This window comes from Limulus polyphemus, unplaced genomic scaffold (genome assembly GCF_000517525.1).
Source record: "Limulus polyphemus unplaced genomic scaffold, Limulus_polyphemus-2.1.2 Scaffold58, whole genome shotgun sequence".
Classification (NCBI taxonomy): domain Eukaryota; kingdom Metazoa; phylum Arthropoda; class Merostomata; order Xiphosura; family Limulidae; genus Limulus; species Limulus polyphemus.
In genome coordinates this window covers 1,232,435-1,245,977 of record NW_013665668.1, presented here as the reverse complement: position 1 = coordinate 1,245,977, position 13,543 = coordinate 1,232,435, and the positions used below count along the sequence as shown (strand labels likewise).

At 29.2% G+C, this 13,543-nt stretch overlaps 1 protein-coding gene across 4 annotated transcripts in view; it reads right to left on the bottom strand.

The window, feature by feature from the left end:
- The window catches only part of LOC106464279 (probable ubiquitin carboxyl-terminal hydrolase FAF-X), a 155,167-nt gene that overhangs the window by 66,015 nt on the left and 75,609 nt on the right, over window positions 1-13,543 (bottom strand). For all 4 annotated transcript variants that reach the window (XM_022392384.1, XM_022392395.1, XM_013924410.2 and 1 more), the window contains 9 exons: window positions 10,872-10,959; window positions 10,432-10,483; window positions 7,228-7,299; window positions 6,315-6,418; window positions 5,345-5,459; window positions 4,692-4,999; window positions 4,186-4,314; window positions 2,260-2,371; window positions 706-843 (listed from right to left, as the gene is read on the bottom strand). In XM_022392384.1, the coding sequence (XP_022248092.1) occupies window positions 706-843; window positions 2,260-2,371; window positions 4,186-4,314; window positions 4,692-4,999; window positions 5,345-5,459; window positions 6,315-6,418; window positions 7,228-7,299; window positions 10,432-10,483; window positions 10,872-10,959 (1,118 nt within the window). The remainder of the gene's footprint in view (window positions 1-705; window positions 844-2,259; window positions 2,372-4,185; window positions 4,315-4,691; window positions 5,000-5,344; window positions 5,460-6,314; window positions 6,419-7,227; window positions 7,300-10,431; window positions 10,484-10,871; window positions 10,960-13,543) is intronic.

Below are 13,543 nucleotides of genomic sequence, written 5' to 3'. Positions count from 1 at the left end.
TGGGATTGACCATCACATTATAACTCCCCATGGCTGAAAGGGCGAGCATGTTTGGTGGGACAGGGATTCGAACCTGCGACCCTCAGATTGCGAGTCGAGTGCCCTAACCACCTGGCCATGCCGGGCCGAATATCCAGAAAGACAAGGTGTTTATACAAAAAATGTTGGGAACAGAGATATATTTAATTTATATTCATTCCATGTCTTGACACTTCTTCACTTTAAATCTAAATACAACAGCTCCATATCCTTCTTATTAGGTTTTTGTTTCATTCATGTCCAACTACAAAATACAACTAGCATTACTTAAAGGTTTTATCTATTTAAAACATATACCCTTTGCAAACATATAATACTCCACTTAATAATGCTGCGTATGTGTAAATATATCTTTTGGCTTTGGCTCATATGGCACAGCAGACACTTTGAAGGTTCAATCCCATTTGTATCCATTTTTATTTTTGCTGAACAATATTTCAGTAGTCAAATAATTTTAGTACATACATTGAATATATAATATGAAGTAAAAGTTTATCCCCTAGTAATATCAACTATAATAAAGAAACACACTGACAACTTAACCGATTTTCTAAAATACTTTTAGCTAGATAGTAGAGATAAGAAAAACATTTTAAAAGACATTTCCCATACTTTAGTAATTTGCTGAAAGATTCAATTTAATAATAATAATTAAAAAAAACCTACCACTCCAGGAAGGCATCCTTCAGCTTCAATGTTTGGACCATCAAATGGATTTTGTGGGGAACCTTCAGAGCTGTCTGAGCTAGAATCAGGAGATGATGGCATATTGGTGTTAGCCTGACTCAGTTTTGCTGAAAGGATCTGTAAGTAAAAGAATTCATAAGATTTGAGTATAGTAACCAAACTATAAACTATTATTATGCACCAACTGACTGTCATAAATCATTTAATCCATGTCATTATAAAATATAGGACGAATTTTCTAAATTATTTAACTTTATTTCCAACAATTTTTTTATACATACAACCCAAAGGAAATAAGTAATTCTTAAGCAAGTCATGCCATCACATAATTTACACATTAAAAAACCATCTAAATAGCTAAAACTATTGTTTTTATCTAGCCTGAGATCTAGCATAACATGATTCTCCATTATTGCCAACTCTTGGTGTATCTGAACTGTTATCGTACATGGAATACACAAAATCATGTTCTAACCTTGTTACTTTTTAACCAAAAGGAAAGAAACCTCTGAGTGATGCTTCCAGTGTCTCTAGTTTATATTTTCATCCCTGAACATAGCTTGAAGTTTGAATATACACATCTGTCTTAAACATACACTCATAAAATTCTAAGTTTCTGAATATGATTTATGAAATGTTTTTTAATACTGCCAACATAGAAACATAAGACAATCACCTAAGAAACTAGCGAGAAATTTTAACAATTAAAAATGAATATTTTTTCTGAGAAAAAGAATTTGAGAGCAGAGAAATTTGTTGATAAAGACAAGTCATTAGATCTCATTACATCTGAAATTACACTGTTGAAAACATGTTATCTTTCATTAATTCTATTATGTTCTGCAGCAAAGTCAGAATTTTAAATCATAATTGTAATTACTTGAGTAAGGAAGCACATTATGCTAATATATTATGTAGCAAGCAACGATTTATAAGAATAAGTTTTATTGATGGTGGAACATACTATATGTTTCGACAAAACATTGGTCTGTTTTCTTCAGGTACCTGTAGTATGTTCAATCATCAATAAAACTTTTCCTTATGCTTATAAATCATTGTTTGCCTACCTATTATAATAATTGTAATTACAATGAGAATGGCATTTAGAAAGATTTGTCTACTGCCACATTTAAAAAAAGTTTCTTTTTTTTATATTAATAATCTCATTGAGAAATAATGTCTTGTCTACAGAATGTAAGGATGAAACTGTGATGCAGGTAGACAGGTGAAATATTGTATTCATGAAGACAACTCATTAGAAGTTATGAAAGCTAAAATTATGCTGTTAAAAACATCTTTCATAGACTGTGTTATGCCCTGCAACAGAGTATGAATTTTAGATAATTGTAAGTACAGTAAACATAGCTTTGTGATATTTTGCAAAATACGTTTTAAGAACCACTACTGACACCACTGTTTTTTTTTTTTACATTACAACACTAATTCCAACTTTTAAGATTTAGCCTTATTGCAAAAATCTCTTCCTCAAAGAAACTTTCCAATGTAAGAGCAGAGTTCACATCAACATCTTACCAATTTGTCCCTTTGTGGAAGTTGTGAAAGTAGTCTCTTGTCATTAGCTGGGTCTTGTATCTCTCCATTTATAAAAAGTTCAACCTTCACATGGGGATTGTTACCCTTCACTCTGAAACATAAACAATTATGCCAACTTTAATACTGTACAAGATTTATAACTCAATACTAATAAAACAAACCTTGTTTTACTAATGAAGTAACTTAAAGGTTATAGCAAAAGAAAAAGTAATCCAGTGAAAATTAACTACTTAACAAGAATGTGTATCAAATACTTTATTTAAAAAACTTCAGAAAGTTCACCAACACTTTTTACATAAAATGACAAACTAGAATCAGAAGAAGCATTAAATTAATTATTACGTATAAATCTGTAAAATTATCAACAAGAAATATTGTCTTGTTTTTAAGCCTTCAGATGTAGGATTATAATTGATCATATGGGATAAAATAAACTTTTTTAAAAATGGAAGAATATTTACTATGTATAAAATTACTGTGTACTTTAAAGGTTGAAATCCAAAAATTAACAATAAATATTAGTCATTTTAGGTGAAAATTACAAACTTTTTCTTTTACTATAGGTTTGGTCTTAAGCAGATAATTCACTAGTTTATTGTCTTAACCTTTCCCAGACCAGGAAGATGTTACCAATATTCCTTGATTTTTCTTTCTCACAGTAGAATACTTAACAAAGTTAGATGAATTATAAGACTCTATATAATTAGTATTTAGTTTCTGCTTACAAAGTTTGTATAATTTGATTTGGTTTTTCTATAATTTTTGTAAAACATTTAAAATGTTATTTTTTTTTATAATTTAAATTATTTTTTCAAGTTGATTGATATTCATTAACATATTTATCTTGATACTTAGAATATGGCAATTACAGTAGTCCAACATGGCTATAAATCATAAAAAAACAAAGATTTATCAGTCATTTACAATCTGACCTTTCACAACAGCATCAGGTCAGGCTAGGTAACAATATTCTTGATCACAATCAATTTATTTTAATAAATATAGTTTATTTTCAATAAACTATCATTTCTTTATTTATATACATTATTTGAATACAATGAATGTAAAAATACTGTTCAATAAGTAAGGATTGCACCACATTTTGATTCACTGGCACATCTAATCCTAATAAGGCTTACCCAATGTTCGTCACAGAAGAAAGTTTCCTTAGCTATCAAAGAAACATAATTTAACAAGAAAACATTTTCAGGAATGAAAAAGAACACCCAAAGAAACTATTAAAAAATTCTTAGATCTGTGGTTTGTTTCTAAGTGTTCTAAACTTTCCACTACATTTCATTGTTTTACTCTTCAAGATCTAGATCTATTGGCTTTCCCACGAAGCCATAAATTACTTCTCACTCACTTTATTCACTTTACATTGACATAAATAGTTTATACCCTGCTCTATCCGATGATATTAGACTAGAATTAAGCTAGAATTAATGTTCCCAGGCATCATTAAGTTAAAAGATTTAAATTGCTATTGACCAGAAACTTTTATTAATTTAAAGAAATCCACTATAAAAAATTATTAGACTGCATTTTATTTTGCTCTACATTTGTTTGTTTGGTTTTAAGCACAAAGCTGCACAATGGAATCTCAATTTATAGTATTATAATCTGAGACAGAGAAAGGAAGCTTGTCCTATAATATTCAATAAAGTATCTTAGAATTTTTTATACATTTTAACTATAGATCAGCCATTATGACTAATACTTCAACATTTTTACACATTAAAGCAAGTTTATTCAACAGTGTCTTTCTATAGAATAGTTAAGTTTCAAGGATCATGGCTGTTGCTATACCAAACCTGAAAATATTTTAAAATTGAGGTGAAACATCCTTCCTTTGGCTTAGTGCAATATGTAAAGCCTATTAAAAAAAAGAGAGTAAAAACCAACCTCATTAAAATTTGTCGCCTCACTGAACCCAAAGTATCATTTGTGTGAGTCCAAACATCAAGATCATCTACATGATGTCCCTGGTTAGGAAACCTCACAGTCAGAACTACATGTTTTCCACGGTGTGCCCTGAGAAACACAAAATTCTTAAGCAAAGATGTCAATGATTACAATTGTTCTGTTCATATAAAAAAGGTTATAATAGTGCATAAGCAAATTAAAAAACTATCCAATTAAATTATCTTTACAAGATATAAGGAAAATAACTTAACTACAGCTACTGATGGTACTTACAGTAAAGGTTGTACCAATCAGATATCAATTGTCGATCATTGTCATGGTTAGAATCATATACAGTAACTTATTAACATCTAATTAGTAATAAAGAGTTAGGTGATCATATAGGCTACTAATTACAACTGATGAGTTATGTCACAAACACTATGAAATAACAGCTAGTAAATAAAATATACAACTATATATTAAAACATATTTTTCCAACTCACCTGGCCATAGGTAAAACAGTTCTCTCCTCATCATAATCACCATCACACTGGGCTATGTACTCATACAATACTTTCAAGACACGTATCATACGTGTGGTCTCCTGACGTTGCCTATTCAGACTATCTTTATCCCTTTCAAGAACAGATACAGTATCAAAGGCTGCTTTCAAGCGATCCATACATGACTGGATAAAATCTTCATGAATAGCTAGTTGGCTGGCCTGCAGCCTTGGACCCAAATTTGTATAGGTTTCTTTAAGAAGTTCTATTGCCCTGTTAGCAATTTCTTCCCCACTGCATAAAACCACCTAATATTTAAAAGAAAACAAATGAAAAGGTTTTTCATACCACTGTTAAGTTTTAGATTTAGTCAAACATAAATACTATTCAGAGAAAGCCACAGTTCTAACCAGTTGCATCTTTTATGATACAGTACAGTTCATGATATTTCAAAAGAAATTTCAAACAAATATTCAAACAATTTCTGGAGAATGATTTGGAATCTGAATATTATAGTGAAATATTGTCATAAGTACAATAAAAGCAAATTACTAGAAGAAATTAAATATTCATGAATTATTTCTTTTATAAAAGAAATTTTCCAAAAGGCCATTCAACAAACTAAATATGTCCAAACATATCTTTCCTCTTACCTTCCAGAGGTAGTCTAAACCTATTAGTTCTAAATCATCCATCAAAAGTGCCCTTCTCTTTGGTAGTAGTTTTTCTTCTTTGGAGTTAACTGCTTTAAAAAATCTATCAAAACATCTGAAACACAATAAAAAATTATATACATGTCTAAATATAAATTACAAAATGTGTATATGAATAGGAAAAATAGTATCGTCATATGTTTCTTTAGACTTGTAGCTTTTATACAATATAACAAATACGATCAGTAGATGCAGAAACTGTGTCAGTCAATTTAAATTCCAATACATTAACAATGAATAATGCATCTCTTACACGTTGTGACCACTTTCAAATATAATAATACTAGTTCAATACAAGTACTTGCATTATTCTGAATTGACAATCTACAAAAATAAAATAAAAATTTGTACTTATTCTTCATAGGAAAAATTACAACCAATTAATGTCATAACACAACATTTCAGTCCAATTTCTGTGAAATCTGACATCTCATACAAATTAAATATTTGTAGCTTAAATTCAATAAATATGACATATAAAAATTTTCCCAGCACTAAGAAGCACTACTATCTACTTTATAGTTCAAGAAGTCTGTTTTCACTACCACAAAATATCTCTCTCTAGTGGATCCTCCTAAAGATTAAACATATATCCAACTGGAAAAACAATTTGAGTTTGAAAACCATTTTAATTTTTCAGCTTAATGCCACAATAAGGGCTCAAATAAACCAACAGGCTGGTACAAAAATGAAAGTACATTAAATGCCACATATGGCATGGATACCTTTGTAACAGAAAAATGGTTGGTGTACTGTGGCTTAAAACAGTGGAAGGGGTGGCCCAGACCTCCATTTATTGCATTATTTTTTAAAGCCTACCATTGTCAGGTACCTTTGTTAGTGTAAAAGTTTTAAAGGCTTTCAAGATTTTCAAAAACTGAACAAGCAAGAATTTAAAAAGCAAACTCACTTCATCCCACTCTCAGTTAGAAGACTGGGGTCTAAATGAAGAATGTTGTTTTCAAAGAAATCTCTGTTGATTTCAGGATCAAGGTCAGGCTCTTCTCCCATTAACTGAAGTCCATGAAAACACATATTTATGTACAAGTTCGTTTTCCTCACACAAATTAGTCTTAATTAATACTTTAAAAAATAGCAATTTGGAGAGACAGGGAATTAGGGAAAATATTTTATAAAATGTCACTCACTCATATAACTTACTAAAACACCAAAAAAATAAAATAAAACATTTAATGCAATAATATTTTTAGATTTCCTTTAAAGTGAAATAAGTAAATGATAAAACTTTCACCTGGAAACTAGTGATATTGTTTTAAAATTAAACTTAAGTTTTTGTTATCAGTACATTAAGCCTTTCCTGACCATATGGAATGTTAATATTTACACTATATGTTCTGAGCAATCTCATTAGGAAGTCAATAATTCTGTGAACTACATATTAACTACTTAAAAGCAGACACTGCAGTATTTCTAATAAGTTCATTTTAATCATAATCTCCTGTTATGTACCAAAAGTCAGACAGGCAGTTCCAACAAAGCTCACTCTTATTATCAGATCTTAGAAATGTTGTATTCTGTACTTTACGATGGAATCATATTGGATCTACATCCAAAACATGAAATTTGTATTTAATTAAGCTGCTTTATATTGAACTAATTGTTTTAATGTTAATAAGTGAAATTTAAGTAAAATTTTCTTACTCAGACTATTACAGTAAAGTATTTGAATATAATTATATAATGCAAAAATGAAACTAACTTTTTTCCATTCTTCAGTAAAACTAAAATGTAAGTTTGAACTTATGGCATTGTAAAAAAAAAAATCAAGTTCCAAAGCCAAGGGCTATCTGATCTTCCTTTACCTTTGAAAACCACTTAAAACAAGCTTCTCTGTCATATGTGTAAACTGCATTCTCTGCTAGACAGTTCCAAATCTAAGTAGCACAATAAAAAAAAAAACTTATTCACAACTGAATAATGATTATACAGTATAGATAAAACATAAATCCCATTCCTAATATTCCAAAAATATGTCACATTCCTCAAGTAATTTACAAGTTTGATGCAGCTGAATCCTTTCTGAAGCAGGGGAATGTTATTGACATCCCATGGTTTTTTCTCCTCATGGCAGAAATACTTAACCAAACTGAATGAAACTTTATTTATTTCACATAAATATAGTTTCTTTTCAATAAATAATAATTTCTTTTTCTTATATATACGTTTGAATATGATAAACAATAATATTCAATAAAGAAGAATATTATATTGTCTAACACATTCTCTAAACCTAACTAGACTTACCTGATGTCTTTTAACAAAATAAATAATTTCTTTTTTCTTATCTATTTTCTCAAAATGCAGTTTTCACTAGGGTCACCAATTTATTAGCATAACTTCACCATTAAACCCAATATCAGCATGAAATTTAGTACACTTGTCGATATTACACTCTTCCATAGCTTGAATTTGAAAAAAATTCAAAAATCTTTACGAATTGTCTTGTTATGAGTCTAATTACCACTAACTAAGGCATTAATTAAAATTAACTGCTCATAGCTCCTTAACATTGCAGAAAATTTGCAGAGTTTTTAATTCAAGCTATGAGGATGTTCACAAAAAGCATGTGTATCAATTCTCCCAGGTGGTTTTTATCATTCCTAAGTAAAGTTATGGTGTTAAGATAGTTTATGTTACGCATTTCTTTATCCCTGCCACATTAATTATGCATATGGCATATATAACTAAAAGTGTACTTTCAGAAATTGCCACATCATACTTTTTTGTGGTCAACTTGAAGGATATAAGAAGTGTTTAACAGTGTTTCCTCAGCATTCAAATTTGTCCAGCTTTAAGGGTCAGTGCTATCTTAAAACAAATACAATCTAATTCTAAAAATATTTAGATCTATAGTTTTATCCAAAGTCTTCTGAGCTTCTAATCATCTTCTCATGAAAATATAAACTAATTCTCACATCACTTTATTCACTCTACATTCACAACAATAGTTTATAACATGTTCTATCCTATGGTATTAAAACTTTGCCTGTAGCTCTTTTAAAAAGTTGATTTTCATTAGTAGTGTTCACATCTCATGTTGTGAGTTCATAAAAGGGAATGAGGGAGAGAAGCCATACAAATAAAATCAGAGGAAAGGATAGTAAATCATGTGTGAAACAAAACCTTGAGTATTATATTCCAAAGGAATGATATTTTGTTAAAAAGTATAAGTTTATGCTCTGTGATTGTCACAAAAATCAATAAGCGTGCTGTTTACAAGAGAGACTCTTCAGAACAGTACAGAAATGTAAGCTTGAACATTTTTTCATTTCGTTTGCAAGTTACACTAAATAAATGTTACAAAATGACAAGATATCAATTACAAGAAATTTCTTGGTAAAAAAAATTGCTGAAACAGCTAGTTATTATTTTTACTTAAATTTTGAAATTTGATATGCAGGTATGCACTCAATACATCAAAGGTGCTTAACAACATGGATAGGGTTAATAGTTTGTAAGTACAGGTATGTATTAATGAATCAAATTTTAATAAGTAAAAGAATGAAGCAATGTTTTTAAATCATTAAATATACAGAAACTACATATAGGTTAGATCATGGAAAAAAAGTTCCTCCATGAACTAAAATCCAGATTTTTTCTGCACCTTAAATATTTATCTACTTTCATGTTATATGAAAATTCCAAACATAAATAGCACCTTAAGTGAAACATGGCTAAACAGCCAAATCAGATACCCAAAGGTTCAGTCACTACAGTCCCTACTTTAGAACTGCTAACCAAAAGGAGGATAACAAGTCAGCAGTTCCCACTGCCTACATGACTACTTTTAACCAAATAGTATGTTTGACCACCACTTTTCTAATATGTACACAAATGAAAGTATAGAACATGTTTAGCAGCATATTGCAAGTTAAAACTCAGATCTTTTAATCCACAGCCCATAACTACATTATTTATATTCTTAGATATCACACTTCTCTCTTTTATACACACTATATTTGTTTATGACTTTTAACTATATTTAATGACTGAAACATCTTATAAATCAGTGTCATCATACAAGTGCATTGCACTGGTCTAATCAAACTTTTTACCAGTAAATTAAGGTGTTTTATCAAATAAGTAATATATAAATATATTAGATACTATTTAACAAGTTTTTAGAAATCCTCCGTAGAAGAGAAGTTAACTTAATCCTGATTCCTGGACCAGTCAGCTATATCTGTATCAAATTTCTTTTATCATATCTTAGTGTCTAAAGGCATCAACAAGACATAGCCTATTTTGATAATTACATGAGAGTACTGTGTTATATACATGTAGATATTAAACTACTTAAAAGTTTTTCTAAATCAATATTTTGCTAACTTTACTACATAGAAAACTACAACAATTAAAACCCAGAATATCAATCATGAACACAACACTGACATATTGCAACTAGTACAGTATCATAAAAGTTCCACCATATTCCCTAGCCCAATGGAAAAAAACAATAACAAATACTAAGAATATATCACTAATGCTTCATGGTAATACTCACTATACCACACTTTTTTTTGCTACTACATACAAAAAAAACATAGAAATTTTTACCATCATAAAATTATTTTGCATGCCAAATTTCTAGATTTATGGTTTTCTACACTTATACATATTCAATGTTCATGGAGATTTTTGTATCACTGATCACAGGAGGTGATAAAACTTAATAATGGTTAAAATTACAGACTTTACAATCTCAAAGTTCTTGCATTATAACAGTAGAAATATTTCCAACAAAGATTCTGAGAAAACATACAATGATCAATTTTACTTATATATATATATATATATATATGACAAATTAAGAAAAGATATGCAATGTTTCCTCTCCAAATTAGGTTTCACAAAAAATATTTATCCAAAACAAAGATAAAAAAAATTAGTCACACAGTATGATTTGCAATTAACTTTAATAATTTTAAACGTATTACAGTAATGTTTAATAATAAAAATTTAAGTAGAAAAAAATATATTGAAAATTAGTAAACTTCAACCCTGACCTGTTTTGCCTGGGGTGCACAGAGCCACAGCTGTCCATCTTTCAACAAGAACCTGTCATCAAATTATAAAATAGCAAATTACACAATAACTTTTTTCTGTAAAGAATAATAATGTAAAATGCACATGTTGTTGAAGCATGTTTATGTTAAACTACAAACTGTGTAATTTATTTTATCATTTTTAAAAGAAACAACAAGAGAATGTTACAAGAAAAGTCTGAGAAAAACATACAGTAACTGATGCCAAGCTCATTGCCCAAATATTAATCATTTCTTTTACAATAACTTTAAGCCATAAGCCTAAAATCAGTATATCAAAATTGGGTTCAAAAGACAAAGGCAAAGATATTTTTTTTAAATGTGCTGCCTAGTGGTAGAATAAATTAGCAAACACACAAAAACCTAAAAACTAGTTATTTTTCTCCCAATAAATAACTCACCTAAGAAAGTTGAGCCGTTCTTGGACTTGCTGCACATGAGTATAGCGACTATCTAGAGAAAGTGCATTGGGATCAAGTTCTGGATATTCTGAAAAACAAAGTTTTATAGTGCTTCATTTTGGAAACAACCAGTCTAAAAGAAATCTTTTAACAGTTAGACCAAAACAAAACCACTTCTGAAAATTCTAGAAGCAATTCCAAAATGTACCATACTGTAAGTTACAGCCTAATAATTTCTTACAGGATATTCACCTTTTGCACTCTTTCATTAATGACCCTGAAGAATTAAATGTAAAAATTTCTTTTTGGGCCATTATTCAAATCTCGAGGTTTCTCGACTCTGCCTAAAATGTAGGCAAGTTACTCAAAATTATTCAACACTTTTTTTGAATTAAATGCACTTTAGAATCCTCTTAACAATTAAAAGTTATGAGGAAATAGCAGTTTTAACATTGGTCAGTCATAAATTGCACTTTAGAGAGGTTTTATGGAAATGAACAAAAAAAGAATATGAGCATAAACTACAGTAATACGATTTACACTAGAGGAATCTTCACTTTACCTCTATCAATGCTCCTGTTACATAATTTGTTATACTGCATTGCAAGAAACCCAAAACTACTGGATGAAATGGTTTGGAACTTCTGGAAATCTTTCTATAGGTTATGTATCTTTTTTTGATATATGATATTTGTATGAATATGCAGCATTGGAATTTTGAAAAGATTTCATTGTAATATGTTTTTTAACAAAATAATTAAAAATGCTTACTGATTTAGTTGTCTTCCTACATTATTTTAAAACTATAAAAATTTTATTTTATAAAACTGTAAATTATATCTGTTTTCATAAATAAAGTTTCACTGTATTATTCTTGGCCAAAAATAAAGATAATTAATTTACCAAATCAAAATTTTGAGAAAGCTCACTTTTTTTAAAACTGTTAACCAGAAGGTTTCATTTCATATATATAATAATAATTTTTAAACATGTTTTAAATCCATTGATATATTCCTCTTTCATAACACTTTTCAGTGATTTTCTTTGCCCATTTTAGGCCTTTTTTTATATCAATTCTTATCAGGCTAAATAATGGCAGTCTTATAAGTAAAACAAAACTTGCACCATGAAAAACAGTTTCCTACCATATTGCAACATCATAATTCAAATAAAGTATTAAAATAATAAAACAACCTTTTTTCCAAACTTAAAAAAAAAAAGATTTGTAATAATTGTGGCAAAAGTTTATAACAAACATTTTCTTCTACCAACATATCACTAAGCTAAGCTTTTACTACTTCATCCCAATCTATGTGCAAATTTATACTGAACTGGAAGCCAAACTGGCTTATACAGTTGAAAAACAAATGCTAAGAATTTTATTATGTGTTCAGATCACTACCCTAGGAATTCTCAAAGCTGAGGTATAGAATATTACATCACATTATGACAGCCAAGGTAACAATGACTGGCTAAAAGTCAATGAAACTGCATTTGTATTCAAGTAAAAAGGTTAAATTGTGTTCAAAACTATTACAACTTTTTTTCTAGGGGTTATGAGTGTCATATTTTGCTCAGAAAAAAATTCAGGAAATTTACAAACAATAATGATTTTGAATGGAACACTTTGAAATCAATCAAAAATTTTTGAATTTTTTTTCATTTGTATGTTTAAAATTAACAAAAAACTTTATTTTATTGAATAAATTTCAGCTCAGAAGTATTTTTAATGTGTGTAAGAACAAGTTTATTTTCTATATATTTTTTAATTCAGTAGTGAATTTTTCTCTTGAGGCAGAATGCACTCCTCTGGACAAAGCAGGAGTTAACAGCTTTCGACCAATAGTAACAGTTCTACTTACAAGTTAAGTAATTACAAAATATATATACATTGACTTTACACTTTACAGTCTTCAAACAAATCTATTCAACAACAATCTCATGAACACATTTTCTTATATGAACATGATAAGGCACATAAAATAAAACACCTGATGAAAAATATACAATGTGAAAGAAATATAAACATAATATAGAAAGTATGAGAATGCAGGTTTTATGATGAAGGTGTCTGGGTGTATTTCAAGAATCTCTAGGCAGTCTAATTGTGACAAGCTCTGATGATTCTGCAAGGGAAGCTTCAATAAGAAAATGTAACGCTCTGAAAATAGATGAAAGAACATACCACAAAAGTACATTTGGCAAGACTAAGGTAATTCAAGTAAAATGCCATAAAGTCACAGGGGGTGTTTAAAAGGTCAACAGAGACAGAATGTGATAAAAAAGCCCACTGAAAATCATCCTTAACTGTAAGGAAGTTCTCAACATCAGAATTATAACCAATATGAGACATAATGACATAGATTATTACTAAACCTCAAACAAATAAACAACCTGTGATGAGAACCACGAAATGTCAAAACATCGGTTTTTAAATATTGGTATGTAATGATGATCATGATTTACAAAATAAGGAAAATGCCTGAAACATTTTCCCCCCCAAACTTAAAATGTGTGTGTGTGTGTGTGTGTGTGTGTGTGTGTGTATATATATATATATATATATATAATAAGTACTATTAACTTAAACCACCTACTACGTTGTTACGTAAGAAAAAGTAAAAAATATTAGTTAGGTAAGTTAAAAAGTAAAAAAACTAATAGTATATATT